At 40.8% G+C, this 16,732-nt stretch overlaps 1 protein-coding gene across 3 annotated transcripts in view; it reads right to left on the bottom strand.

Moving 5' to 3' along the window:
- Positions 1 to 16,732, bottom strand: part of LOC102695132 (ADAMTS-like protein 1) — a 209,400-nt gene that overhangs the window by 3,976 nt on the left and 188,692 nt on the right. For 2 of the 3 annotated variants that reach the window (XM_015345114.2, XM_015345116.2), the window contains 9 exons: positions 16,270 to 16,449; positions 15,157 to 15,310; positions 12,797 to 13,877; positions 12,442 to 12,569; positions 11,721 to 11,855; positions 10,753 to 10,965; positions 8,391 to 8,514; positions 3,015 to 3,222; positions 1,574 to 1,683 (listed from right to left, as the gene is read on the bottom strand). In XM_015345114.2, the coding sequence (XP_015200600.2) occupies positions 1,574 to 1,683; positions 3,015 to 3,222; positions 8,391 to 8,514; positions 10,753 to 10,965; positions 11,721 to 11,855; positions 12,442 to 12,569; positions 12,797 to 13,877; positions 15,157 to 15,310; positions 16,270 to 16,449 (2,333 nt within the window). The remainder of the gene's footprint in view (positions 1 to 1,573; positions 1,684 to 3,014; positions 3,223 to 8,390; positions 8,515 to 10,752; positions 10,966 to 11,720; positions 11,856 to 12,441; positions 12,570 to 12,796; positions 13,878 to 15,156; positions 15,311 to 16,269; positions 16,450 to 16,732) is intronic. The other variant, XM_015345115.2, reaches the window with a different exon arrangement.

Genomic DNA, 16,732 nt, shown 5'->3' with positions numbered 1-16,732 from the left:
CGGAGGCTGTCTACTGAGAATTTAGGTACGGCGAGATTCGACTTAGCCAAAAACACCCCTCGGACCATCAACCCAATCAGGAATCAACCGCATTTCTTTGGTGCTTCCTTACCACCCTAACACACTTCCTATCCCCAGGACCATTAACCACAACTTTTCCATCCTACAGGATGATCCCTCCATTGGGGCCCTCTTTTCTTATCGCCCTATCATCTCATATCGCCGATCACCTAATCTGCGTAACCTCCTTGTTCACAGCTCCCTTGACCGCCCTCAACAACCATCCACACCAGGAACTTTCCATTGCAACAGAGCTCGCTGTATCACCTGCAAGTACACAGCCACCACCACAATCATTCAAGGCCCCTCAGGACAATTCCGGATCACCCAGACAGCATCTTGTACCTCCAGCAACCTTATTTACTGTATCTCTTGCAGTAAATGCCCAGCCATCTACAGTGGAGAAACAGGAAGGAGACTCAGAGACAGCTTCAGAGAACACGTCAGGGCTGTGAAGATTAAAGATCTCTCCAAGCCCATTGTTTCTCATTTCACCTCTGACGGCCACGACCACTCTAATCTCTCCGTCTGTGTTCTCAAAGACGGTTTTCCGAACTCATACATCAGAAAGACCACCGAAACTAAAATTATTCTGCAGCTAGGATCACACATTCTCCCTTCCCTTAACGACAGACTACTGTTCTTTTAAATTTTCTCCATTCATTGGAAGTTTCATTTCACACCTCTCTGCACCCATTCTGACTTCACACCTCTTGATTGGCCTCTCTTTCTGTCCCCTGCTCCCGCCTCTCACTCCTCCTCCCTCCCAACCTTTGTTCTCCCGCTACCTTACCTTTGCCTACTGCCCTGTCTCTCTCACACCTGAAGAAGGCTCCACGGCCGAAACGTTGTGTTCTCTTTCTTCTTTTTTTCAGCATGGAATAAACCTATTACTTGTTCCTTTGCAGCCTACGCATGCTGACGCAGCTACCCACCTTCATTGATTCAAGTTCAGTATCTTTAGTTAAAAACTCCATTAGCAAGAGTTTAGGGTCAACTGAGGCCAAAATACCTCAGCTTCTGCATTTTCTATAGTGTGAGTTTACTGTCAGCAGGCTCTATCAAAAGTGGATTTAAGCAGTGGTAGTTTATGAATGGTATATAGTCAAGAGTTATAATTGTAAGAGATATGTTTGCACTGTTAAAGCCAGTTACTGTAGTGAATACATTGTTTAATATAATTAATATATAATTTTAATTAATATTAATATATAATTAATAATTAATAACAATTAAACATTATAAGACTTGTCCTGCAAAACATTTCACCAAATCAGGAGCATCAAAATGTTTTCATTGTTTGGTTCAGTGAGGTAATACAAACTTAGCAGAAGTAAAATGACAGGGTGTGACATCACACTGACACTTTCAAGAACTTTGGAGAACAAGACATAAAAGACAAATGTTCCACAATGCAAAACTGTGGTACAGAGGCTATGGCACTGATCAGGTGTTCTGCATCTAGCTTGTAAATTAGATTAAAGTTTGAATATATTATAAGTTTCAGCCTTGCCTCTGAAGACCATCACAATCATTCAGAGGAAGCCCAGTGCCATTCTTGTCCTGGCAGAAGACGTGTCTGCGCTGTGTCGCCAGTCTCAGTCCGACACACTGTCCTTGACACTGTGAAGCAGAGAAATATGTCATATGTCACAATCTCATCAGGGCAGACCTCTCCTTTAAGGTGTGTATCATCTGCATTTTCCTCCAATAGGTTTTCCAATAAATTTCAAATACGTATGAATGCATCCTGCCTGAACCCCTGCTGGGATTCCCAAAGCTAATTTCACCACCCCCACAAAAAACTACTGGTCTGCCCTCCACCCTCATACCATGCCAAACAGTAATCTATGTCTAAGAGCAACAAAAAATGATAAAGTTAGATTTTTCTGAGGCGCAAATGAAACACTTGGGTCTAGATTTAATCAAATCAAATAAAAAAATCTGGATTTAATAAAATACTTCAAACATAGATATTAGACAAAATGGCCAATTGCATGCCACCGCTTTGGCAATCAGTGAGTGGTGCCATTACCCAGGCTTGGAGTTATACTTGAGGTGCTTTGGCCTTGGAAAAAAGATAAAAAGTGCAGAAATCTCTGCTGCACCATGGGAAATGTGAGTCACCCACCAGGCACCAGTCTGTAGCTCAATCTGTGTTCATATGACTTTGACCAGATTACTAGTTTTTACTAGTTCACTAGCTGAGCTACTCAGGAGGCTCCCCTCCACAACTGATCCAAAATGTATATTATTGGTTTTCATTGTGCAGAAGTGTGTAATATTGACCAATGCTTACAGTAAAACTAGATATTATTAACATGAAGATGTGAGGTTGTTTCATCCATGGAAAATAAAATATAGTAAAGGAATATCACCATTCCAAAGTCAGGAAGTACTATAGGAAGCAGTATTCGTTATTCAGCCTCGTAATGAAAATATACAGCTGCACAGAACATGAACCTCTACTATAAGAAAAAGGAACAAGTCTTAAAACCTGTCTTTGCCGATATAGTCTCCTAAACTCGGTTTAACACTCTTAAATATTTTGGTCTGACTGGAAGAGACAGAAGACTGAATAAAGAAGAAAGCAAATAACTGAAGCATAACCTGAGGGAAGGATTAGAACTTAACTAAGATAAAATTTGCGACACATAGGTGATAATATGCACTTCTTTACTAGGTTACATTTTGCAAGAACTATTCTGATGGGTGGGTACCTGTTCTAAGTTTTAAATGCACTTCTTTGTAGTCTACATTTGCATTCCCTGGTTCTAAAAATGCATTAGAGTTACACATACCCCCGAAACCTTTGAGAGGCTAGTATTTTAATTTCTAGAACTTCAGCAGGACATATTTGCACATCCGCTTCCCCCTGTATCAGTCAAGATTAACAGTGAAACTAACAGGGCAGGCTCAGACTACAGAACTCTCTTTCTCTTGCAAGGTCTTACCTGTGTCCAGGAAGAGGTTGCCCAGCCCACACAGAGCAGTGTGTTGCAAGACTGTGAATCTGGAGGCCGCTGGCCTGCCTCAGAGCAGCTGCTGTCGGCCAGGGGAGTGGAGATGCCATCAGCGGTCTCCCTGTGGCACAACACTGTGCGGTTCTGAAGACCACCCCCACAGCTCCTGGAACACAGGGACCAGGGTGACACCAGCCACCTGCCACAGAGGAGACAGACAAACGTGCTGCTTGTTACCAACACCACAGGGTCTGTAAAATACCCATCCATCCATTTTTGATCCGCTTCATTCAGGTCAGCGTCCCGGGGGAGCCAGAGCCTATTCAGGCAAACAGCGGGTGCAGGGCAGGGTGCACCCTGGATGGGACGCCAGTACATCGCAGGACTGACACAGACCCAAACACGCACACACTCACACTACGGCCAAATATTTCCAGAAGTCAATTAACCTACCAGCATAGCAGCACTTGGGATTGTGGCAAAAACCACACAGACATGCAGAGAACATACAAACTCAACACAGATAGGACCCCAGAAATTCAACCCAGGAGCCCAGTGCTGCGAGGCAGCAATACTACCCACTGGTACACCAGTAGTTGCCCCTCTGAAATATCCATTTCCTTTTTTTAACCAACAAGGTCAATGAACAAATGCTGTCCATCAGATAAAATTATCCTTTAATGGAATATCATTGGTTATCAAAGTAAATTGTGAGCACTCCACTCATTTGTGTCTTACACCATGTTAAAACCTATTACTGCAATTGATCTAACAGCATTTCTACCATGATAGCAGCAGTAGCAGCGAAGATTCATACATAAATCAATTAAATCTAGGCAGTGGCAAAAATGGAGCTATCATTCTTAGGCAGATGTTGTTTCAGTTTCCAATCAGAATACAGTAAATCGAACATTTCCAAATCTGACACTAGAAAAGAAGAGCTACCATTAACCAGCACTGAAACAGAACATTGTTTTTGGTACAGGGAGTTAATTCTGGGGGAAGAAAGTACAGTAGGCAGCTAAACCTGTAACATAAAGTTGTATGTCTCTGAGAAGATACCAAAGCAGCCAGGAAATACACATGTAATCACAGAAGAGATCATACAAACTCCACACAGAAGGTATTGAACCCAGGACCCAAGAGCTCTAACTACGCCCACCGTTATAACTGAGGATGCATTAAGAAAACAGATGTTAAAGGGATAATTTCTGAAAAGCAGCTGAAAGCAATGACTCATTCTCAAAGAGGAAATGCTTCCAATTATTCATTGCACTCTTTACAAAGCCCATGACACTGCAATAATAAACTGTTTCTTTGGATACATTTTATATGTCCCTTAAGTGTCAAGCATGTCAGAAAATCAATTTCTACTAAAACCTCCATTACAGTGCTTCTTTTCTTGCACCATGGGCAAAACCGACCTTTTCTTGAAACATTTTTTCCATTCCCTGTGTGGATTTTTTCGTCTCTGAGGCACAGGAAATGCTACTTCTGTTTCAAAAGAGAAGTAGTGTTGCTACTGTGCAAAAAACACCAGCCAACTCCTCAATAAATCACAACAGCCACATGAGTAATGTTCATTCTCTTAGGAGCAAGGCTGATGAGCTACAAGCAAATGTCAACATCTCCATGAATACAGGGACGCTGGTCTCCTGGCCTTTCCAGAGACTTGGCTCATAGACACGAAGTCGGACTTGGCCATTGAAGTTTTGGTGCCTCCTTTAGGCTGGACCGAGACAGAACAGCAACAGGAGGAACACAGGAGGGAGGTGTTTGTATATACTGTATCATGGTGCAAGAGAGGCTCTATCTGGCTAATATTGAGTTGCTGTCAATGTTATTACCTACACAGAGAACTCCTGCAGACTTCTGAAACCGTTGCGTACATTCATCCTAAAGTGAAATGGTGATTTTAACCACTGAAACCAAAGGAAGTCTTTGTACAATTTCTATCAATATGTTGACTGCCCAATGTGTACCAATAGAAGCCTGGATCTTTTCACCAAAAAGGCATACCAGGGTACTGTGAAACCTCCACTTGGCTCATTTGAACACAACCCTCTGCTTTTAATGCCAGCCTATAGCATGGGAGACAGAGGGAGAAAGCTCAAGCAGAGCAAGTCTAGATCCGAGAAATCAAAAGCACACAGTGCCTGTGGGGCTGTTTTGATTGCAGGGACTAAACTGCCTTTTAGAATCTTCTGATAATTCAGATGATCTCACAGACGTGGTTTGTAGTGTAGGGAAGCAAAGAGTCACAGCGCAGTCCAGTGAAGGTTTGAAATGAGTTTCACGAAAATAGCCACGTCAATTACAAATAATTACAAGATTCTAAGATTCTAAGAGTGTTAGAAAGCCAAGTTGGGATTAGTGACTCTACAGTTCTACAGTTACTAACCTGCTTAATTTTGACAAGTGACTGTATATTTTATTTACATTCTAATAAAGTCACCGGTAAAGGAATAAGAGGTGGATAGGTAGCCTGGTCTTGGAACAGATCGCTGTAAAGAGACGGAATATTGGTTTAGTGAGAAAAGGGGGCAGGCAGCCCAGGGAGGAGGAGAAGGAACGACAAAGAGTTCTAGAAAAAGATTTAGAGGAAGGCATAGTGAGTCGCAGCAGAATATATTTCTTTCTCATCATACATGTATGTCTCTTATTTGTTAATGGGGTGTTGTGTTAAATGTATTATGTTATGTTGTCTTTAACCTAAATTCAAAGCAGATTTCCAGCTGGGACAATTAAGTAAGTATGAAGGAGTGCTCAGAAAATGTATTTCAAAATTGTTATTTTCCAGTATTTGTGAATAACCTTTTCTTGTTTTGGTCATGTTAGGATCAAAGCATTTAGTCTTGCAGATTATCGCCAATTATGAAAATAATATAATAGAGTTCACCTAAACATTATGGGATTAGCAACATCGACAGAAAGGAAATTAATGTATTGCTCAGTGACTTAATTTTGCTCAATTGCAGTTCAGCTTCTTAGCCTATAGAGGTCAGCAACAGTACCTAATTTATACAACAGCACCTTAATACAAACAATATTGTAATTGTATCATTATATCTCATTAACTAAGAGTTATATTAAGATAAGAAAATTTGAAAATGAAAAGACAAGCCAGATATTGTCTTTTAAAAAAATATATATTTAGAGGGATCTGAAAACAAAAAATATTTCTGATGTAGTGAGACTACATTAACTAAAGCAACTAAGCATGCCTAAAATATATGATAGCACCGATGAAGAGAACATTTTTAAATGGAGCTTTTGAAAATGTTTTTTAAATTATTAAAAAATACACGAAAACAGAACTGCATGCAAAAACTGTATGATTATAATTTACTGTACGTTTCCAGACTGTCCCAAAGAATACACAGAAATACAGATAAGAGGATACTGTCATGATCAGCTAAATAGTGATACATCACTTGGTAATCCTTTGTCTTAAAAATTAATCTGAACTTCTGTCTTTCAAAATGTAAAATAAAATACTTGACTATTTTTATATTTTCTATTATATTCAAGATGGACCCTTAAAAAAGTAAGATGTAACTGTAGCAGAAACCACTCAGTGGAGCTGAAGGATCACAGAAGATAATAAGGGCAGTAGAAGTACTCTATACCCTACCTGCAAAGTACATGGTCAGATTGCACCATCCTGCCAACATACAGTATCTAGCTAAAATATGTTCTAAAGGCAGCCTTTGCAGCAGCCTTTATGCACCAAAAGCTCCACTACACAACAGTACTAATTCAAGGGTTGATTTTATGTAGGCCAGCCTGAGTAACTTAATGATAAAAATTCTTTAGGCTTAGATATTCCTTAGACCTTAGATATAGCTCTTTTCTGGACACTCCACTCAATGCGCTTTACTGGTAATGGGGACTCTCCTCCATGACCACCAATGTGCAGCCCCACCTGGATGATGCGACGACAGCCATAGTGCGCCAGAACGCTCACCACACACCAGCTATCAGTGGGGAGGAGAACAGAGTGATGAAGCCAATTCAGAGGTGGGGATTATTAGTAGCATTAGGGCCCACAGAGACCACAGGGTGAGCGCTCCCTGCTGGTCCCACTAACACCTCTTCCAGCAGCAACCTTAGCTTTCCCAGGAAGTCTCCCATTCAGGTACTTCACAATGGAAGTTAGCCAGGACACAGGAGTTAACACCTCTAACCTTAAAAACAATACTATAGGATCTTTAATGGCCAAATAGTTGTGTTAAACGTTGGTTTGACATCAAATCAGAAGGATGGCATCTCCTGTTGCACATTGCTCTGTCAACATATTGAGGCATTTATTTGGAAATTGTGGTCCAGAAGGGGGAGTGCCACTTACTGGTCAACTCATATTTCTAACAGCAGCCTGATTTTCCTTGGAGATCTATTTCCACCCTAATAATGACAAGCCCAACATTTGTTACCTTTTGAGATCAGATGTGATCAGCACTGCTACTATCAAAATGCCAATAATAAGTAAAGTTTTCTACATTTTGAATTGTTCTTTTTTTTGCCCCTCAGGATGATAATGTCTGTTCATAATAAACATTGCTCCCTGCCATAAGCTCTATAGCACCAGAGTTTGCTCTCACATGGCAAGAAGAGGACATCTGAACCAATCCACAGCTATCTTGCCCACCCTTGGATTATACCAGGACTCTAACCAGAAAACTGTGGACTATGGACTACAGACTTAAATGCTATGACATATATAGTTGTTTTAAAGAAAATCTGAATTAAATTTGGTCTAAATTTAAATTGAATAGAATTATATTAGATTAAAATACACTAGTAATTGTCCCAGAGGAATAGCAGTTTCCCCAAAATAATTATAACCTTATAACATATGTGAACTTGGATTGATTTCATCCAGAGGCCCTTTTCAGAATCTATTCAGTCTCAATGTGTACATTCTTGACTGAATTTTAAAGAAATATTCTGGTCCTGTGAAGTTTTCCTCCCTGTGTCTTTGTTGGTTTTCTCTGGGCACTGTGCAAACTTTAAAGACACGCTGGCTTGGTTAACTGGGGGCTATGAATCGTCCCTGAGTGCATCAGTGTAGGTGTGAGTGTGTCTGTATGCACTGTGATGAACTGGTGTGCTAACCTTGATAGTTTTGCCCCGAACCTACACTTATAAGAAGAGCTCTGGTTTGCTGCATCCAGTACCATAAAAAAGGTGCTTTCAGCTAATCAGTGGATGATTGACATGTTAGAAAGATGTCATATAGTTTTTAATAAGATATTTTAAATGTTTCAGCATGGATATATTATATATACACTCTAGATTATACACACTGACACAATCTGCAGAAGTCACAGGCTTCATGAATCAAAGCACATATTCTTAGAATCCTACCTGGGAGAACAATGGTGCCCATTACAGGGCTCTGTCGTCAGTGAAGAATTAGTCTTATCCGTGCACTGGGAGTTGTTGCTCATCACTCCATCCAGGAGACATCTTTGCCCAGCAGACATAACACCTTGGGTTCACAGGGGTCAGAAAATGATTTCAGGTTACACCTCTCCACTAGGTGCATTGCTGATGACCAGTCACGAGTCTTCCTTAATCACAAGTGTCACTTTAAGACATGGGCTGCTTTAAATCGATATGAGACTTGAACACAACACAGCAGCAGGCATACGATGGAGTTTGATGGAGTCATAATCTGGGAAAAAGTGACCATTTTCGTTAAGATTAAGATCACTTTATTGGCCATATACAATTTCCTGTCTAAGGAATTTGTCTTTTCGCATACCCCAACTTGCTCTCCATGAGACACACAGACAGGGAGAGAAGCTTGGGGTCAGAGAGCAGGGTCAACCATTTATACGGCACCCCAACAGAGTAGGATTCTTCTGCCGGCTTTGGGATATGAACTGGCAACCTTCCAGCCACAGGCACAGATCCTTAGCCACAGAGCCACCACATTTATTTGCTTCATAAGAGCATACAGAATGGCAGCTATAGTAGAGAAAAGGTAGAGGACAACTGCTGCTCTTGTCCATTAAACATTGAATCAAACAGTGCATAATGATACCATAATGATCCCTAGATTGGCAAAATTCATTGGCAGAATCTTTAATCCCGTGCTGGAGTTGAACAAGTATAGGATACCTGCCCTGTCCAAGTCCTGTGTGCCCTTCTTCTGTTGAAAACAGGACATCTCAAAAGTTCTTGACATGCTTTGGCGTCAGGGCATTAAAGTTCGTACAGTATAACCACAAATGGGAAACAAGAATTTTGGGAGGCAAACCCCATTGTGTCGGTATCTTTCAAGATCCATGGCAACAATCACAGCAGTGTATAATGCAAATCCTGTGTGCCGCCCTGACATGTTTTGGAAGGATTCTGCCAGAATTGTGAACATTTCACTGTTAAAAGACTGTATACTTATACTGTAATATGGGGAAAGGGGGGTGAGGGGGTCGGCATCTGCATTTTGAAGAGCAAATCCAACCATAAAACTTGCAAACTATGAATACAAATTAATTAAATGTAAAGTTTTTTTTACTGAACAATAGTAAGAAAGAATTAGAAGGTACAAATCTACGAATATATAAGACACTGCTTTCAGAAGTCATGCTTAAAAATATTTAATACATTTCAAAACATTTTTTAAGTAAACCTAGAATTTTACCCAGAAAGGGGTAAATATCACAATGTCACATTTTGCTTGTGCTAACCTACAATGTCTCCCGAAGAAGGCTCCAGAGCCGAAACATTGTGTATCTTTTTTCTCTTTTCAGCATGGAATAAACCTTTACTTGTTCCTTTACAATAAATGTCTTCACTTGCTTCAATTCTGCTGACCCACTGCAGAAAAATTATTTGTGCAAATGTAAATATGATTTATTCACTTTGAAATACTGTACCGTGCCACTTTTCGTGTTTCACACAAGTACTGAGACACGTTTTGCATCCATTACATCCAGGGCTGATAGCTGTGACACTTTGCTTTCTTTGCTACTGGGCTGTGACTAATGGAGTTCGTGGTTTATACAAAACACAGCTGTTAGAAATTCAAGATAAGCAGAAATTGGGACACGGCTTGTACAGTGATTTGCTCCACTGGCTTCGAGCACATTTTTTATTTAATCTATTATATTTTTTCACTAATGAACAGTTTTCAGGTGAAGCAAATGAATACCCTTAAGCATTTGGAAAATGAACTTGTGTTTTCAGCCACTTATCGACATAATAACATGACATAAGACCCTTCTTGAGTTTAATATGTAAGACCTGATGATGACCTTTTTGTGCTAAAATACCGATGGCATTCAATTAATTGTCATGGTGTTCAAAGCGTGAATCCATCTTTTAAATGATTCTGATTGATCTTCATTGAACACAATGCCCAATGCACTTAATTAACTATGGGTGTGCATTCTCTTTTTTGTTTGTAAAATTCACAGATGAATACTAAAAGGCTGGTGTGGGCTGTCTACTAGTATAAACAATTAAAATAACACTGGGAGGCAAATAACACTGGAAGGGAAAGTTATCTTTTTCCCCATAACACTCCTTCATGATTTCATTTTTATCTTCAATAATACAGATTATTAATTTTTTTTAACATGAAATTTTGCATGGTAACTTTGGGAGCACATTTGTGGTTGTAAAGAAATCACAAAAGCATTTGTGGAATAATACTGAAAAACAATTTGGGATTTGCAGGAGCTGTGATACTCATCAGCCTTAGCAAGGATACAGTACTTGCCTTGTATGTCTAAGGCTGCGCTCTGCCGTAGGGTTCCTGCTTCATTTTCTGAGAGACAGCTCACTTCCCCTTCTAGATTCTTTGTGATGCGCGAGATCTGTAAGACGTGGTTCTCTGCCAGAAGCTGATAAGAAATCCCCAGTTCCTTAGCCAGTGGCTGGCTGTTGTGAAACCAGGAGATCTGTGGTCTGGGACGACCTTTCACTGGGCATCCTGAATGGAAGACACCAAAATACAGTATCAGGTTGAAGCAAGCAGTCATTACACCAACAGCTTAGAATAAAAACACCAAGTCTTCAGAACATCGCAATTGTTGCTGTGTTTCTCAATCGACATGCTGGTTTTTGTCTACGGTTTGTGAATCAGAATTTAATTTGGCCTGTTGATAGTAAGTTGATGGAATTCTATACTATGCTGTTTAGACTAGCATTTGGCATATTCATCATCATTTTCATGATCTCCCTTTATAACGCATTTACTACTTATATATAAGGTGTTCCTTGTCTTAAAAGGTTTTAAATACATTTACAGTAGACCCAGATCTGCCATTTGAGAAGTTCTGATGCAAGTCCTCTTAAGTCTGCTGAAGACCAGGCTGTATACAATAGGTACATCCTTCACTTCTGCAGCACCATGTCTGTGGAACTCACTGCCCAGGTCCATTAGAGACCCTGCGCCTGTAAATATTTTTAAAACTCACTTAAAGACCCCTCTGTTCAGTAAAGCTTTTAATACATAATCTGGTTTAACTCTTGGTTTTATTGGGTGCACTTACTCTATTTTTCAGTTTTTACACTTTGGATTTGTGTATTACTGGCATGCTATTAGTTCTGCTTTTTATGAAAGGTCCTTTTCAATAAGAAGTAATAGAGGCTTTAGCATTACTTCAGAATTGCTGTAGGTATTCAGTAACATCAAGATTCAGAAGATAAATGTGGAGTGGAATGAGGGAAAACAGGAACACAAACCAATGAGAATGTGAGATCCCACTGTTAGGGACGCTCTGGTGTTATTGCCAGCAATGAGGAGCGTTTGGATGCCTGGCTCTGCTGCTGAAACCAGAGGTGCCCAATCTGCAAGTTCTGGAGCAGCCTGTGGAGGAGCTGGAAGGGATGGCAAGTGAAAAACAGTGGCTAAAAGCAATTCTCTAACTTCACAGAGAATACTTTGATGATATAATGCTATAACAGCATAACAGAGTGCTGTCACTATAATAGTGAAGTTCCTGCATTCACCACAGTCACTGATCAATACTTCTCTCTGGAGAGAAGCAGAGGATCAGCTGAGGGGGTCTTCGCAGGCCTTCTACTTAAGCCTTGTAAGGGCGAGATTGCGGAGGTGATCTTGTAGGTGAGGAAAAGTAGATCAGATAGAATTCTCTTTTCCTTGCAAGGTTGTAAGATATGCATTTATTACTGTATATGCGAATGAAACGTTGACCTAGTGAAGACATTCCAGTGTTGACTTAGTGGAGAAACGTCCCAGTAGGGAGTGAGTGAGTGAGAATGCAAAGACATTCGCCCAGGAAACACCAGGCACACAAAATCCTGAGTGAAGTCTGAGATGTAAAAAGAAAGAGGGATTTGGAAGGGAGTCTGTTTTTCAAACAAAAGTATGTACGAAACCCTGCATTTGTGATGACCATTCGGGAGCAGAATGAATCACTGCAGTTAATCATTGTGCTCAAACCTGCAAGCTGCACATCAGAGGACAGGGAAGCAGAGCCGATGCTGTTCCTGGCAGTGCAAGTGTAGAGTCCCGCATCAGCCTCACTTGGTGCCAGAATCTTCAGGGTGCCATCTGGCATCTTTTCTACTCTGCCATAACAAAAGCAAAATAAAACACTTAATTGTAAGTTGTGATTCATGACTGAACTTCAAATTAAACAGTCCTAGAGCCTGGGTAAATAGTGTCACCCTTTGTAAAGCCTTTTCAACAGCCTCTACAGCTGCAAAGCCAGAAGAGAAGTAACAAAACGAGTTCATTATTTCAGCAAACACAGGAAATTAGTAATCTTGGTATTGGAGACAGAAATATTCCTGACCTGCTGCTGTAATGGAGCTCTACTCCATTCTTAGACCAGCTGACAGCTGGCTCGGGGCTGCCTGCAGCCTCACATCTGAGCTCCAGCTTGTTGGTCCACCTGTGCAGCAGGACTGGAAGGCCAATGTGGACAATGACCTCTGAGGAGGAAGCAGGGTTTTTCTGCAATGCTTTCTGCATGATCCAAGGGGCTCTGGGCTGTTCTTTGGGAGTTCCAGTAGAGCCCCGAGACCTGAGTATGTCTGTGTTGACTGAGACCTTGTGAAACGCAGGATTAAGTTTATGGGTGGTTGATTCCAGAGAGGTCAGCTCACCCCTTTCAGGATGCTGCAAAGTGGATTCATTGCTTTCCCCTTTGTTCTTGGTGAGTTCCCCTAGCAGCTGCATAATGAGCTTGTCACCAAAGGAACTCCTGAGCTCTTCTGGCTGGAAAGACAGGTTTCTGATGATTTCATCCAGTTTCCACTGCTCAGTCACAAGAGTCAGAGGAACAGAGGTCTCCAGACTGTGGTCCTCCTCCAAAAATGAAACGTTTTTCTCCGATGAATTGAGCAGCTCTCCGGAGTATTGATTCTCCTTTGAAGGAGCTTTCAGCTCTAAGAGTCGGAGGACAATGTCATCATACAGGCTGAGTTTAACCCTTGGGTCCTGCACTTTATCTTGCAAGAGGAAATGTTCTCGAAGAGTTTTGCCCGTAGCTGTTAACCACAGATTGCTCTCTGGAGCGGTGAGCTTATGTTTGGAGCCGATGATCTTAACAACAAAACTCTCCTGTGCTTGGCCTGCCACACAGGTATAGGTCCCAGCATCAGACGTCTTGAGGTGCTGGATTTTAAGGTATCCAAACGGTGTGACTGTGATGTGGGACAAACCAGCAAGTGGCTTCCCATCCTTTTGCCATCTTAACAGACCCCTGTGGAACCGTCTGACAGGACAGCGGATGATCACTGAGGTTTTTGGCTTCAGATAGGCATATCCTCCGACAACAAACTGTAACTTTTTCTCTGTTCTCCACTGAACGTATACCTTCCTCTGAGCCAGAATATGTGGACTGAGCTTAGTACCTGCAGGCTTGGCAGACCCTGGAATGAGATTAGAAAGAGGTACACTTGTGAGTCTGGAAATTGACTGAGTACGATTATAAGAGAGGATTTATTGGCAAAGTATGTTATTTAGTCAAATTAAAATCAAGGTTTCTGTTATGTAATGATTGAGTAGTCAATCATTCAATCCAATCAACCAACCAATCAATCAGAATTCTTAATTATCAACAAGTCTAATGCTTACAACAATACTGGGTAATAAAGTACGAGCCCACTCTCTTTAATGTAAAAAGCTTTAATTAAATCAGTTTTCATCCCTACATGTTAAAACTGGCCAACAGTTTATTTAGGTTTCATTTAAATTAAGAAATATATTGCAAAGTAAAAATGAATTGGGAGTTGGAAATCTGGGAAAAACACTGATCCCTTTCAGTTGAAAGACCAGGTTTAAACTAAGGTGGGTTAAATTGGCGAAGAAACAAAATGTATTACAAAAAGAAATACATTTTATTTATTTACTTAAAAGTCACAAGTTAAAATATACACATTTTAATCGTAATGTGAATTCAAAGCTTCAAATTCAACTAATTTATACAATGTTCTTTAGAGTTTTCAAAAACTATATAATTTTCATATTTATGGCACATATGGCAAAAATATGAGCATGAATTCAGAATTTTTAACGCAGACTGTAATTTACGATACAGGAAGCAAAACACACATGCTTATAGCCACAAGCCCTTACAAACTTTGTTCAGAACTGCTTTGTGATGGAAGTGATTAGCCTAAATGTAATTTTCAGAGTAGTTTTAAAAGCACCCAGTGTGGCTGAAGCCCGATTATTTTGAGACGGTGTTATGGGGTATTGGGGTGCAGCAACAGAGGGCCCTGTATTCCCCAGAGTGTGGAATAAGAGCTGAAAAACATTAAACCAGAGCCAGCAGACAGGAGGCTGCCTGGAGGGGAGCTAACAGATAATTAGTCTATGAGATACTGAAGAACCAAACCCCATCTAGTCTTGAATGCAAGAAGAAAGATTAAAGTGGTTATAAGCATGTAAATGGTTAGATGAAACTAGAATGTAGCAGTTTTTTTTATTATTTCTGTGCTTGTAGTGCAGACATCCTGTCTTGAAACAGTTTCCTATGGAATATAACAAGACTAAGGTGGGAAAAAAATAATAATAAAAAAAATGACAGTAGAAAATTTAGTTCCATTGGGTATAAAGGCTGGTTTTATCAGCACAGATGTTTCGGACTGCAGAATCAGTGGCATGAGGCGGGTGTAAAATCTGAGCCGGTTCAAAGCAAACTCTTACTTCCACATGGTCCCAGAGAACAGGATCTCAGAGTCAAGGGCTGTGGCAGAGAGGAACAGGCCGAAGAGTTGAGAATGACATATTCACCGTTTTCATTCAGCTTCCTGCACACCACCACTAGTGTCTGAGATGCTTCCCCACAGGTAGCGGAGCACTGACAACATAAATATTTTTTCAGAAACGTGGAGCAGCATTAATAAGCTGATATTATTTTAACTCATGCTAATATTTTCACTAAAGATTTACAACACTGCATGAGTGTTATCTTTTGGATATACAGACTTAAGCTGTTATTACAGTATATTGCAATGACAATCGGCCCCTGGAGGTACAGTAGCAGATGAGACCAAAGCCTGGGTTCCAGTGGACTTGGTTAGCATACAGGCATGATGAGAGCACAATGTCGTCTTTGTGTTGTTCTAGTTGTTCAATGTGCATCTGAGTTGATGTAACTACTTCTGGTGTTTTAGAATGACAGCTATTACATATTTGTATATTGTGTCCAATGTGTAATTGGGGCTGGAACCTCACCATACATTCTGTGTATTTAAAACCGTCTGTACTCCCCATTGTCCTGTTCCCTGCTGTCTGACAGACCCACAGTAACACTGCGCATCTTAATAAAAAGTGCAAATTCAGCATAATAGCCAAGTTAGAACTTGAAAATAATGCCATATATTATATTCAGATATTCAGTAGGTGTCATTGTGACACTAAAGCCAGCAGGCTCCTTCTGACTTTGTTCAAGAGAGAGCTTCATATGTGTATTCAAGTACTGTATGTGTTTAATACTCCTCCGCTTTTAAACCTAGGTAAACATATAGAAACTTCAGGAAAGGCGTTTGAAAATCAGAACAGGGGACATTTTTTACACAAAAAGGTTGTGGGTCTCCAGAACATGTTACCCTAACCTAGCCATGTTGTAAAATCTAATACCCTGGTTTCTTTTAAGAAATGGCTGGATTGGATCTATGAATTTAGATCATTAAGACAGCTAGCTACCAAATAATGTAACTCCTCTAACTTGTAACATTTCTTACGGTCTTATGTTTCCCCCCTTTCTCCTTATGTCTGAAAAGGACTTCTGGGAAACTGAAACCAAGATGAACACACCTGTGACCACTCAATGGAGGCCCACTTGGCTGGACACTCGCTCCTCTCACAGGCCTGCTGGGCTGGAGGGCTTGGAGATGGGCAGAAGGTGTCCGGCAGCTCCAACACACTGCCGTCGGCAAGACGCTGTTTACAGAGAACCACCCTCTTCTGTACGCCTCCTCCACAGCTACGGGAACACTGCAGGGTCAAACACACACAACGAGCTCGACCAGTACAGAGGATGAACAACTCTGATTTGGATTAGGAGGCCTATCTGAGAGACTCCCAAATAGCTTGGAGTTCAGGCTGATCCAGGCGTTAACTTCATTCCAGACATGACTGGTCGAGCCTCAATAATGTGATTGGAATTCCCAGAGGGGTGGGAACTCAGCTATCTGAATACCGCTTGTGTTTTGGTTACCTGAATTAGGCAATGTTTCATCAACTTCCCTGCAACACAAGGCTCTGGAATTTGGCGAGC

The sequence above is a fragment of the Lepisosteus oculatus genome, chromosome 1 (genome assembly GCF_040954835.1).
Source record: "Lepisosteus oculatus isolate fLepOcu1 chromosome 1, fLepOcu1.hap2, whole genome shotgun sequence".
In the NCBI taxonomy this organism is placed as follows: domain Eukaryota; kingdom Metazoa; phylum Chordata; class Actinopteri; order Semionotiformes; family Lepisosteidae; genus Lepisosteus; species Lepisosteus oculatus.
Note: the sequence above shows the minus strand (reverse complement) of the source record. Positions and strands in the feature narration are given on the sequence as shown.